General features: G+C 41.8%; 1 protein-coding gene across 3 annotated transcripts; it reads left to right on the plus strand.

The window, feature by feature from the left end:
* The first annotated feature begins 2,373 nt into the window (after positions 1-2,373).
* On the plus strand, positions 2,374-13,113 carry mocs1 (molybdenum cofactor synthesis 1). 3 transcript variants are annotated; one of them, XM_041059968.1, is made up of 12 exons: positions 2,374-2,664; positions 3,951-4,062; positions 4,588-4,755; positions 5,810-5,974; positions 7,604-7,665; positions 7,924-8,035; positions 8,359-8,471; positions 8,734-8,844; positions 8,956-9,076; positions 9,191-9,238; positions 9,376-10,528; positions 12,975-13,113. In XM_041059968.1, the coding sequence occupies exons 1-11, from the start codon at positions 2,455-2,457 to the stop codon at positions 10,494-10,496; spliced, it is 2,343 nt and encodes a 780-aa protein (XP_040915902.1). In that variant the 5' UTR covers positions 2,374-2,454; the 3' UTR covers positions 10,497-10,528; positions 12,975-13,113. The 3 variants fall into 3 exon arrangements, with proteins under 3 accessions (XP_040915902.1, XP_040915903.1, XP_040915904.1); XM_041059969.1 differs by lacking the exon at positions 12,975-13,113 and adding an exon at positions 11,485-11,692; XM_041059970.1 differs by lacking the exon at positions 12,975-13,113 and having other exon boundaries at positions 9,191-9,253; positions 9,376-9,516.
* The last annotated feature ends 63 nt before the right edge of the window (positions 13,114-13,176 follow it).

The raw sequence follows: 13,176 nt of genomic DNA on the forward strand, positions 1-13,176 counted from the left end.
TAACACCAAGACAGCCTGTTGGAGGCTGGTGGAAGGCCAGTGTGTCTCAGGAACATAAGCTTGGTCTCTAAGAATTCACTCAATTTCCCTCACATTTAGAATAAAAGTGCTTAGCCTTATAAAGAGGACGTGTTCCCCCCCTCTGTCTGTTTGTAAAAGGGGAGTTTGATAGAGACAGTTTTGACAGACACCTCATTTAATTTTAGGTGCAACTATGAAATGACATGGGATGTAGACTCGAATTCATACACAGGTTATGTTTGCAGTGTCAATAAATCAATTTAATCTAAATGTTAAAAAAAAAAAAAAAAACTGTAGTAATGTGATGCATGGAATGAGATGTTGAATCACTGATCAATGGTGGTGGAGCCCCGTGACCTGTGCGGGCTCTCTGCCACCCACTGCTGGACCTCTTTGGCCTGTGCGCTGAACCAAGACATGAACTCCTGAGTGTTTTCAGGAACAAGATCAGCTCTGATGACCTATTGGTTCATTGCCATGAGCACCAAGTCAGTGAGAACATGGTTCACCTCACTGCTGAAAGAAAGGTAAAGCATTGGTATGACAATGTGAACACCAGATAAACAAGCTTTGTTTTTGCTTATGAACACATCACATGTCGATTCACATGATTTAAATAAAACTGAACTTTGCAGACCAACTAATCATGGTACATACTTTTTATTTAGCAGATTATCATTTTGTGGCGCAGCATGAAATAGACTTACAATACTCTGAACTGGGTTACTGGAGCTGAATGCGTTATTTTCACACTGTGGTTCACATGTAAATAAGGCTGGTTTATTAAAAAGCACATGTTGTTCAAATGGAGATATATGTACTGGCAGGGCTGGACCCAGCAGGGCTACTAGAAAAATATAGACCACAGATAAACAGCTTTTTAGCATGAAAGAGGTGCGATGATTAGAATACAATACCCCTCATCAGGAAACAGAAACCCTGTGCAGATCCAACAGTTGGTTATCCTATTTATAGCTCTGGAGGGGAATTGTTACTTTTCAGAAATGTGGACTGGGTTGTAGGTGGATAGGAGTGTAGAACTGTGAAAAACGACATTACTGCAGTTGTGTTTGCCAAAATGCTTCGCCACACTGGCATTTTACAACCAGAACGTTCACCTTCCTCTGCTTAATGTTGATTCTACACAACCACAGTCTGTCATTTTATATTATTTTATGAACCAGTTGATTATGCTGAGAGCTCTTCCAAGAGATTACTCCAGCAGCAACATTTTCTTTTTAATTCAATTAATTTAAAAAGTCAGGGTTGTACTGCCACCTAGTGGATACATCACACATTGCAAACAGCATCCTCACAATGACCACATTGCTATGAGAACCATTTGGCTCAGTTGTTATCATGTGACCTAAGCATGAAATTTCATCCATATGATATCAGGATCACATTGCCAAATGGTTAGCTGTGGGCAAATTGGTCAAGGTGCAATATGGGCTCTGGAAAACAAAAAAGCACATGACATATTATTAGAGATCATTGGTAACAGTGGATGACTAATTTCCCTGCCCTGATCAGCTGTGATCCAAGTAACTTCTGTGACATGACAAAAGGTACTTGTATGTGGGGTGGGTGTGGTCAGATGTGGACCAAGAGATAAAGACACAAATGTCCCAGACTCCCATTATGACAAATCACTGGTTGTAATTTCTATTATTGTTTTCATTACTGTTTAACTGGAAAGTGTATTATTTATATAGTTCAGAGAAAAACAATAAAACCTGGCACAGCTTTATTATAGGTCAGCAGTACGTGCTTGATCACTCCACAGAACACCTGAGGATCATGGGAGGCATTCATATCAGAGCTTTATTGGGGTATACGCTTTAAAAGGTGTTCCATGACAATTTACTGACTCCAGAGACTGATCTTTCACCAAGTCCTTGAAAAGATAATGTTTACTCTTTGGCTTTAGAGAGACAAAGTGAAATCTGTGCTAACATGCACAGCAGCAATGCAACTGCACACAAGAAATTCCAATACTGCGCAATTTTGGAATACTGAATGGACAAATGTGGCAGCTGTCCCGGGGAAGGCCCATACCTCATTGATGGCTACAGACTCACTGTGTGTGAAATATTTAAAAGCAATTTAACGTGGAATATGCAGTACAAGAGTAAATAAAATAAAAAAATATAGAAATAAAAGAGGGAGTCACGCATTAATGATCTCTCAGAGGGGTTCTGAGTCAAAACTTTGATAAAAAAAACACAAAAACTTTTGTTCCTCTATTCCCGGACTACACTACCCAACATGCACCAGCACTTGCGTACGTTTACACGATTGGCTGACGTAACCCCGCCCCTGGTACTCCCTCTCCAGTGTTCGGGTTAACTGACATGTTCACCGCAGAGCAGTTCTCACCACGAGCTCAGTGATTGTGAACCGGAGAGGATCCCGGAGCCGTGACATAACACCATGGCCGCTCCCGGTAGCTTGTTCCGCCGCTTATTTGACAGACATAACAGTTTAACTCATCTCAGAAAACTCCTCGTACAGAGTGTAAACGGGAGCGGTGGGCGGCCGTATTCCAGTGCTACTACGCACAAGGAAAATGAAGTTGAACTTGGAGACTCGACTTTAGCTGCTCCCAACTTTGCCGCATCTCTGAAAACCAGGTCGAGACAGGTAATGACTCCACGACACTGCCTTACAACTCACACCTGGTGGAGAGGTGGACAGCGTGAGCGTCTAATCTCAGGCTTGGTACCGGATTTACTAGCTAACGTTAGTTAACGACTAAAGACACGTCGTGTGACAAGAGGTGCGGGTCTGTAACGGATCACAGTCCAGTCTACGGGGACATTAAAGGCTAAACTCTCTTAGGGACTAAATATTAAACCAGCAAGAAAATGATTTAGACACTGGTGCAAAATGGCTAATGGCAAGTTTATAACAGCTTCTTTATAGCTGATTAATTACAAAGTAATCCTGATACTACCTAAAGATTTGCTGTTATTACTACAAGCCTAATTATCTTTATTATCACTACTATCACTGCTTCACTCCTAAATCAATACCTGTGTAAATAGTTTGCAAATGGGGAGGTTCCTGAGATCAGATTAGAGGAGTAAATATCATACAGGGCTGTGAGAGGCATGGCTCACTTGTCTAACTGTAAACTTGGTTTCCTTATTAAACGCTACTGTAGGCCTGTAAACCTCAAGATGTGATCAACTTACATTGTGGTAGATAACAGCCTTTGCTATGTTAAGTTCATTGTTCAGATAGTTGCTTTGTCTAGCATTGACTAGGTGAATTAATCAGGAACATTTTTTTCGACAGCATTTTTAATGGTCTTTCTGAGATGGAAAGGTGGCTGCTGGTGAAGTGGATTCATGAATTTAAACTATTAAACTTGTATTGTTGTTATTGGTTTTACACACAGGAATATAAAAAAGGGGGTGCATAAAGATTTGGTGTCTGACTGGGTCCTGTCATTAACTTTATGGTTGAGCCTACCGCTGAGTCACGTTTGCCTTTGTGTAGATAACTTCTAACAGCAGCCCACTGTTGACAGTCAAAGGTCATGAGTCGTTACAAAGCCATGTGCAACTCACTCAGTGTGTCTGATTCAGTGAAACCTTTTAATGTGATGATGCTGGTATTTAAATGTAACTATTTAAATGTAACTAATTCAGCATTATCGCATATCACATGTTTTACTCAGCATGCAGCTCTGGTTTATCATATCCTGCAAAAATAAGAAATGGTTTAACTGTTTTCAAGTTCAGGGACACAGATTCAGCCTCAGACTAAGGAATCTGTGTTCTCTGATAAGGCATGAATACGCAGAAAATAAATGCACTGGATGTTAACAGACGAAATCTTGTGTCTGATTAAAAAAAAATGTTTCAAACAAGACATAGCAGATCAGTTCCACAGTGTATTTTTCCTATTGTCTGTATCCCCAGGAGAGGCTTAGACCTGACAGCATACTACCCTTTTCAGCGTTCTTGACTGACAACTTTGGCCGAAGGCACAGCTACCTACGGATCTCCCTGACAGAGAAATGCAACCTGCGCTGTGAGTCGAGTTTAATTCAAATCAGACAGAATCAAGGAAAATGGTTGCGGCACTGTGTCAGATTTTGTTCAGAGTTTGCCTGCATGATGTTTGGGTCCCAAAACTAAGTCCTGTTCTATTCCAGTGTTTTTACATATATCTCAAAAACAGCATATCTGTGAAGCTAAGTTTAGGCATTAACATCCTGAAACTTTGTAGGTAAACATATTCTTGATATGACTGAACCATTAAAAGTTTGTGCTAAATGCCTGTTGATTTTCTTTAGGCTATTTGGAAACAAGTGCATATTTCCTAAAAAAAAATATTGAAATTAAGGGTGTTATAAAAAAAAATGTGCACCCATATTATAGCATCATTATTATCCTCCAAGCCACTTTTATTTCAGTATTATTTCCAAAAACCTTGTTGCTTGAATACACCCACAGAAAAATATGTGCACTCTTTCATTGTATAGGATAAAGGCATCTATTACATTATTACACCTATGGTACCATGTTAATATTTGACTCTTCTTCCCATTGTCAGGTCAGTACTGCATGCCAGAGGAGGGGGTAAAGCTTACACCACGGGGCCAGCTGCTGTCCACCTCGGAGATACTGACCCTGGCTCGCCTCTTTGTCCAGGAGGGGGTGGATAAAATCCGCCTCACTGGAGGAGAGCCCCTCATCAGACCTGATGTGCTGGATATCATTGGTAAGAAATAAATTTAAAAAATAAAAATTGAGTTGATAGAGGCTGGTTATTTCAGCTAGTATGGAGGTGCGATGTCCTTTTGTGATCCTGGTGTGCTGCCAGTCTGTTCCATGATGTAGAAACATTGACTGAGCGACTGCTTCTTAAGAACTGCAGTTCCACCAAAAGCTGCTTTGAGTTGTTTTAATACTTTCTTTTCAAAGAGATGATTCAGCATGTGGTATCCAAGGCTATCAGCGATTCGTTTGCTAACTCTGTTGACTCCTCTAGAGCTTTTCTAAGTGACATGAGAGAAGAAGAGAGAGAGAGGAGGAGAACTAGTTTTTCATGCATGCCTTTGGGTTAAGACATATGGAGGGGGAAATTGTTTTTTTACGCCTGATTTGTAGATTGTAGATTGTGGGAGCAACATTAAAGCATGACATGAATGAACAAAGCAGGCTGCCAACAGCCCCCCCCCTAAAGATCAGCAGTTATCAATGTCACGTGATAGGCCATCACTCTGACCTCACATAACCCTCATGAAAGTTAACTGGAGCGAATCATTTTAATTAAGTGGAAACAGTGTCCAAGGTTTTGACCAACTGCATTTGTTTCCTGACAACAAGTGAAAATGAGCAGAAAATATACAGTACATATTTTTAAACTTGAATTATGTGTCTCAGGGATGGGCTGTGTGGTGAGCATCCTTGACCTTTGTTAAAGGTTAGGGTTTGGTTTTTTTTGACATATCTCCAAACATACATTTAATGTTTCTCTTCTTGGTGCAGTCATCTTCTGGAGAATGCTTTACACACATCCTCCTACTCTCATCACAGTCCGCAGAAGTAGTTTGTTAAGTACGTTGCTGGAAATTTATGAACAACAACCCCATAATTTCGTCATCAGTACAACTCTAACATACATTGGCTTATAGATCGATATTGGAATGTTTTACTCCATAAAATCGGCCCCAAAAATCCATTCGGGCTCTAATCCTCATGCTTCACCACAGTTCTCTCTTTGTGTCTGACTCTTTCTCTCTTTTGTTCCCACGTTTGCTTTCCCTCTACAGCAGAACTGAGGAAGTTGGAGGGCCTGAAAACCATTGCCGTAACAACCAACGGCATAAACTTGGCCAGGCTTCTACCTAAGCTGAAGGATGCTGGACTTGACCTGATTAACATCAGCCTGGATTCACTGGTCCCTGCCAAATTTGAGTTTATTGTCAGGAGGAAAGGTAGGGAACAGTATCTGACCCATAATGTCAGCTGGAAGACAGAAGGGAAGATGTAACAGTATAAAAACAGATATTAGTAAAAGGTCACAAGGATCTGAGAGGGTCTGAGAGTTTTTGATGCCGTTCAACAGGATAATCTTAGAATCATAGTGAATGTTTGCTACTGTGGCTACTGCAGCAGTGGCTTATGTTGAATAAAGTACAGATGATCAGTGTCAAGTCGTGTTATTGCCCTTGTTGCTGGTTCAGTGTTACATTTTCAGCACCCCTCCCCCGACAAACTGTGTTGTTTAGTCTGCAGTTTCTTTGACAAATGTGATGGCTCTTATCTCAAGCTGTTTCTCTATGTCTCTGTCCAAAACCACAATTATGTGACGGTATATCAGTACTGTGGCTGTTTTTTTTCTTTGGGGCGGGGGGCCAGTTCCATTAGGTTACAGAGGGAGCCTGCAAGCCCTAAACACACATGTTCTGGAGTTAACAGCAGGGCAGAGCGCTAGGTGGTTGGCTTGTGGAAGGCAGACACAGATGGACCAACTGAGATAAGGAAATGAGGGAGAGAAACAAAGAGCGATGGCGGTACTGGCAGTAAGAAGAAGCTACGTCTGAGCCAGCCCCCTTCCACAGCACCTGATTTTTTTTTTTTTTTTTTTCAGGAAAAGGTTAGGCAGACATTAGGTGCTGTAGGTATAGTCTGAAAAAATCTTGTCTCTTAACATTCACTAAGCTTATTTAGGATATGTGGACAACATATGCAGTATTTAACTGCTATAAAGAGAATTATAGATGACTAAACATAAGCCTCATCCTCTATTAAGAAGCTCACCTGTGAGAGTCTGCCTGGATTTGTGGGATTTGTGCAGATGAAAGCAAACGACGAGTCTGACCTTGGCAGTTTGTGGTTAAAAAGCTGCGGTTGCTGCTGAGGGATTAGTTGTATTTGTTTCCATATCAGTGGTGTGCGGCAAATTGTGGACTTTGTCAAATGTTAAAAGGCAGTAAACAGAAAAAGCAGTCCACATTTCAGAAACCCACTCTTATATCAAGATAGTTTTGTGCCGGTTTGGCTCTGTATATCCATCCATCCATTCAAACCTATGAGAAAGTTAGAGTCACCAATTAAAGGACCAGTGTCAAGGATTTAGGTGGCTCTAATGGCAGAAACAGAATATAACATTCGTAACTATGTTTTCATTAGTGTATTATCACTCGGTGTGACAACGGATTGTTATGTTATTGTTAGCTTAGAACGAGCCCTTCAAAGGGAGCAGGTTGTCTTCCATGTTGCACCATGGATAAATCAAGCACTCTGTCTAGAGAGGGCCTGTTGTGTTTTTACATGAGCTGAAGGCGAGTGTACAGTAGGTTCTCCTATATGCATGGAAAGGGAAGGTTGTGAGGAAGGGTATTCACCACTAGATGTCACTACATCCCTATGTGTCTTTTGAAACGCGACAGAAAACTGGAGCACCTTTTGACCTAAAACTTCCCACGGATCAGACAACATATCCACCTTCCATTTGAACTGGTAGCACAGAATTTGAAGATACCAGGGTACTGTTAATATGTTAGATGTTGAATGTTGACATCTCATCCAAGCTCAAACGTTTCATCATCAATTTTTTCCAGGGTTCCACAAGGTCATGGAGGGCATTGATAAGGCCATTGAAATGGGCTACAACCCTGTCAAGGTATTTCATTCACCTTTTGAACTTTGCTTTTACCTAAAAATGATATTTTAGCTTCTACCAAAATATTAATTATCATTTATTTACTGGTCATTTAGTTAGATAGTTAGTAAAGACTGAGACGGGATGAGAAGTTGCACCTTGCCCTGTCTACACTTTAATTGCTGTCTGCAGCATTCTCAAGTGTCTTCTTTACTGTGTATATTTATTGACGTACAGCTTAGCAATCAACGGCTTATTGTTTTGTGCTGCCCTCTGTAGGTCAACTGTGTGGTCATGCGAGGCCTCAATGAGGACGAGCTGCTAGATTTTGTGGCGCTGACGGAGAAGAAGCCTCTGGAGGTGCGATTCATCGAATACATGCCCTTCGACGGTGAGTGCTCACCTCCTACAGTGTGTGTTAATACACAGGTCTGGAAAGGAACTGGGCCATTTTCATGGCCCATACTTGCTACAACAGACAGATTTTAAATCATTCATTTGAGTGTTTTATATACAGTGCTCTGATAGCTTATTTAAGAATCAAGTCACATCAGTAAAATGGAATTGTTTTACTGCTCCTTTCCTCTGTGAAGAAGATGTGGCCTGTTCAGCTGTGCTTTCAGAAGCAGTGCTGCTGATGCAGAACTCAGTTGTAAGATGCTGTAGCATGTTGCACCCTACACTGACCCACGCTGTCTCCTCTCCTCTCTGCAGGCAACAAGTGGAACTTTAAGAAGATGGTGAGTTACCAGGAGATGCTGGACCACATCAGGCAGCAGTGGCCCAATCTGGAAAAGCTTCAAACTGGACACACAGACACTGCCAAGGTTAGTGTCTCCAGCTGTGCTGTATGCTCACCAAGAACCATACTAAAGCTGGGTAGTTCCTCACTTTGCTCTCAAACAACTCTATTCATTTTCTCCCGTCAAGAGCTGGAACAGTGGAAAAGATGATTTATTTAGTATCCTGAGTTTCTTGAAAAAAAAAAGAGTCAGGATCATGCTAGCACTATTCATTATTTTAAGGCTAGTGTGCATTATTTAGAAAAAGTGGTATAATTGTTTGACACACTTCTCTGTCTTGCCACAGACATTTAAAGTGCAAGGCTTCAAAGGTCAGGTGGGCTTCATCACCTCCATGTCTGATCATTTCTGTGGCTCCTGCAATCGCTTACGCATCACCGCAGATGGCAGCCTGAAGGTAAAGCTACAGTCGTGCTTCATTGGAGCTGTGAGAGGTTGGTGTTTGTACCCACCCACGATTCTGTTTTTAGGGTCTTACCAACACTCTTCCCTGTCTGTCTTTTCTCAGGTGTGTTTGTTTGGTAACTCTGAGGTGTCCCTCAGAGATGTCTTGCGCTCTGGGGCATCAGATGAGGAGCTGTTTCAAATCATCGGAGCAGCAGTGGGCAGGAAGAAGAAACAGCATGCAGGTAGATTTGAGAAAAGTTAATTTATATATGTATCATTTGTGGGCTATACCCACAGATTACTGAGGATTTTTAAGTTCTGCTGGAAATGTAATCTCTTCGTGTTTGTCTTTTCAGGCATGTTCAGTATTTCCCAGATGAAGAACAGGCCTATGATCCTCATTGGTGGGTGACTTTGCTGTACGTACGCATCTCAGTCAAACCTTTTTTTCTAAACTGTGAATAATGCTCCATCTAAATATTATTTGTTTTGTTTTGTTTTTGTTAAACAGCATCCTTGATATAATCTCTTTTTCCAACAGGCACCACAGGCCAAAGGCCCTTGTCTCTGCCAGAGTCACAAGACAGCCAGAGGGCTTTCCCCATTGTCTCCCAGCTTACAAACAACACATCCCTCTCTCCAACAGCAGCTCCTCACATGTGTAATTCAGTAAGCAGGAGAGTGCTGAATAGAGGGGGGGGTCCGTGCCTTCCAGGTAGCACTTCTTTAACACAGACAGCCCGTGTTTGCTGCTCTAGAACCTTAATGAGTCGGGGTACCCACACTAAGTCACATATCTACAAAGAAGAACCTAATGCAACAGACGACCTCCACAGTGTAGCACCTCTTCACTCCTCTGAGCTTGGTACTGGTCTCACTTTCACCAGTTGTCACACCAAGACTCCAAGTTCTACTATACGCACAAATGTCATGAGCAGCATTAACACAGACTGTCTCAGATACGCACAAGCCAGAAGTCCTAGTGCTTTGCAGAGCCACTTACTCAGGACCTCAGGCACACCCATGTTTTGCACACTAATGAATGCCAAAATAAACCTTAAACACCACAGTGTTAGAATGTGCCACAGTCAGTGTTCCAGCGAAGACCCCAGGGTCACACAGTGTGTGAGTGATGAGACCAAGTCAGGCACAGATGTGCCCAACATTCACCTGGATGAAACCACCAAAGTCCAGCTGACGCATACAGATGCCCAGGGCCGAGCCATCATGGTGGATGTTGGGGGGAAAGTTCCCACACGTCGAACGGCTACAGCCCGTGCCACTGTCGTCTTGGGCCCCACTGCTTTCCGGCTTCTTCGAGATAACCAGCTGGCTAAGGGTGACGCCTTGGGTGTGGCGCAGTTGGCCGGCATCATGGCTTCCAAACAGACCTCAGCCCTTATCCCACTCTGCCACCCGCTCCCCTTAGAGTGCACCTCTGTTACCTTTGACCTGGACGAGCTGCAGAACGCCACGGTCATCACAGCAACGTGTAGCACTACAGGCCGGACAGGAGTTGAGATGGAGGCTCTGACAGCCGCTTCCGTGGCAGCACTGACCGTCTATGACATGTGCAAGGCAGTGAGCCATGACATCACCATCATGGACGTCAAACTGGTCAGTAAGACAGGCGGGAAGAGGGACTTTCATCGTCATCCTTGACCACCTCCCCTACAAGTTAATCTGAATGAGTTGTGAGTATCACAGCAATTGTCCCGATTTTCACTGGCATTGTTAAATTCGTCCACAAACTAAAATTGATGCTGTCAGAATAATGTGAAAGATTTTATAATCTCATAAGAAATTCCACACACTTTTACCTCTGGAGTTTGCTAGATTGCCTAATCCAGTGACATTTTACCACTTTAATTACCTGACCCCACACAATATGAGTTCAAGTTCAGGGAGCAGGAAACTGGAGCACCCAGAGGAAACCCACACAGTTACAGGGAAAACATAGAAACTATGATAATCATCTAGGAAATACCACAGGGTGTGGGGCTGCAGGATCCCGGAGGAAGGAAGCTGTCACTTACTAAGTCTGAGGCTTTTTGGACACACTGATATTTGTAGATGGGAGCAAGAGTGGGGAAAGAGACAACAGAGACGTGAATCATGTCATGTGAACAGTGCTCAAGTTTAATTTTTTATTTAGCAATGCTTTGCAAATAATTGAGTGTCATTCATCTGATTGTTTATTTCTTGGAATACACGTGCAGCCCTTGGAGAGTTTGGAATAGATAGAGCTGCAGTGTTTCTTCTTGTGTCTAGTGTTTCATTCACAAGCCTCCTATGTTTTTCCGTAAGGAACAAACAGAGGGTGTCCTCCGTACGTTGAATTTATTTGTTGTTATCATTAGCCTACATGAACTTTGAAGGCATTGAAGGAAGGGACAGCAGAGTAATGAGAGCAGAGGAGCTTTTCTCATGTCTGCTGTGACTCTGTCTGCCTTTACTCACCCGATCAGCACTGTAATCCCATAATTAACAGCAGTATGAATGTTTTTGATGATGAATTTTGAGTTGAATTCATTTGTATGAAACCTATCTCTCCTCAGAGATGTTGGTTTTCTGATTTTGACTGCGATGATCATTGATTCATTGTTGTTTGGTTGTTGTTGTTTTTTTTTTTTTTTCCCGCTCTTTCCAGAAAGAACTTGAATGCTTGTGTTTGCTGATTTCATGTCAGCTCAGGAGGAAAATGAATAACTCTTAATATGAGTGAACTGCCTGGTGAAACGACCACTGATGCAGCGTCCATGTATTGTACGCCACATTTCGTGTTGCCACTGTTAGCTAGTGTCTGAAGGCTTTATCATTTGTTTTCCCTTTTAAAATATTAAATATTCTACAGATTCTCCTGTGTTGTCTTGTGATGTCTTTGTACACTGAAATTTGAGTATTGTGTGATTCCACAAGGGGGTGTCACTCAGTTACAGTGTGTTCCATGGTGTTTTATAAGCTAATTAAAGAACACAACATGTTTTTTTTTTGGTTTCTGAAATTAAATACAATACTATTGTCCTCATTGGTGGTTGATGGAAGTGTACACATGTATTTCTCACACTCTCACACAAAACCATATGAATACTGCTGTGTTTTCTGATTTAGCTGCTATTGTTCCTCACTTTACTTGGGTAATACCAATATTGCCTCCCTCTTTCTTCCTTTGCATTTGAGGAGCTTCTGCTTTGTGTACGGGAAATTCTTCCCATCAAATGAAGGTTAAAAATGTTGTGTTATAATTGCTTTTGTGATTATTTCTCATTAAAAGTAATGTTTTTTTTTAAGGCGGCAGTCACCAGGTTACTGTGACAACGGTAAACATCGATAGAGCCCAGTTTGAAATTTGTTGTTTGTTTGTCTCGGTTGTGATAAAGTTGTAAAGAGCCGGAGGTCACAGTAGGTTGAGTTCTTCATTAATATCACATTGTAAATTGCTGAAAACATTTTCTCTTGTGCTAACCTGTAGCTGTTTGTGACAAGCTAACAGCACTGCTAGCCCCAAAATGTTGATAATAACAGTATCTGATAACTTCGCATTCAATACACATTATTGCATTTAATAGATTGTTAACTCCTGGCTCATATTTTTCAAGTGCACCTGCTGTTTTGTTTCATGTAGGTGCAGCAATGTTAAATGTAAAAGGGCTGGGGGAGGCTGACCACGTAGCTTAGCGAGACTGGGAGCAGGAAGGAAACAACAGAAAGTTGTGCTTTTACAGGAGCCTATTGCCCACATATGCAATGTTAGCTATTGAGCTTAGCTTAGCTAAGCAGCTGCTCTCTGTAGCTTCATATTTAACAGGCACATGAGAGAGTGTGACATCAATCTTCTCATTTAACACTCTGCATGAACGCAGCGGAAAATGTTTCCTAAAATGTAATGAAATAAAAACTGGGAATACTTTGAAAATAAAGCTGCACAAATTTTAGTAATATTTTGTTCCGGATGTTTTTCATAATTAAGTAAAGGCCAGCATCAGCCTAATACAGGGCTGCACTGTCAGTTAATTCCATGATTACACAGGGTGCTGAACAAGTACCCTGTTTTTTCCTCTGGCCGTTTGTATCTGGCTTTACCCTCCTCTCCTTTGATTATCTCCAATATTCCCTTTACCCTCACCCTTCTATCCTCAGAGAGATAAAGAAGATGGACAAGGCCATTGCAAGAAAGGAGCGTAAACTCAAACAGCTTGAACAAATGATTGAGATAGAGAATAACATCTTTGAAGAGCTTTGCAGGAGGACTGGGAAGAAATACTCGGATGCCAGAGAACGGTAAACTGCAGTGGATTGTTGTTGTAATTTAAGACTGGATTAAATACTTTTTCCAATTTTG

Source organism: Toxotes jaculatrix, chromosome 17 (assembly GCF_017976425.1).
Source record: "Toxotes jaculatrix isolate fToxJac2 chromosome 17, fToxJac2.pri, whole genome shotgun sequence".
Taxonomy (NCBI): Eukaryota; Metazoa; Chordata; class Actinopteri; family Toxotidae; genus Toxotes; species Toxotes jaculatrix.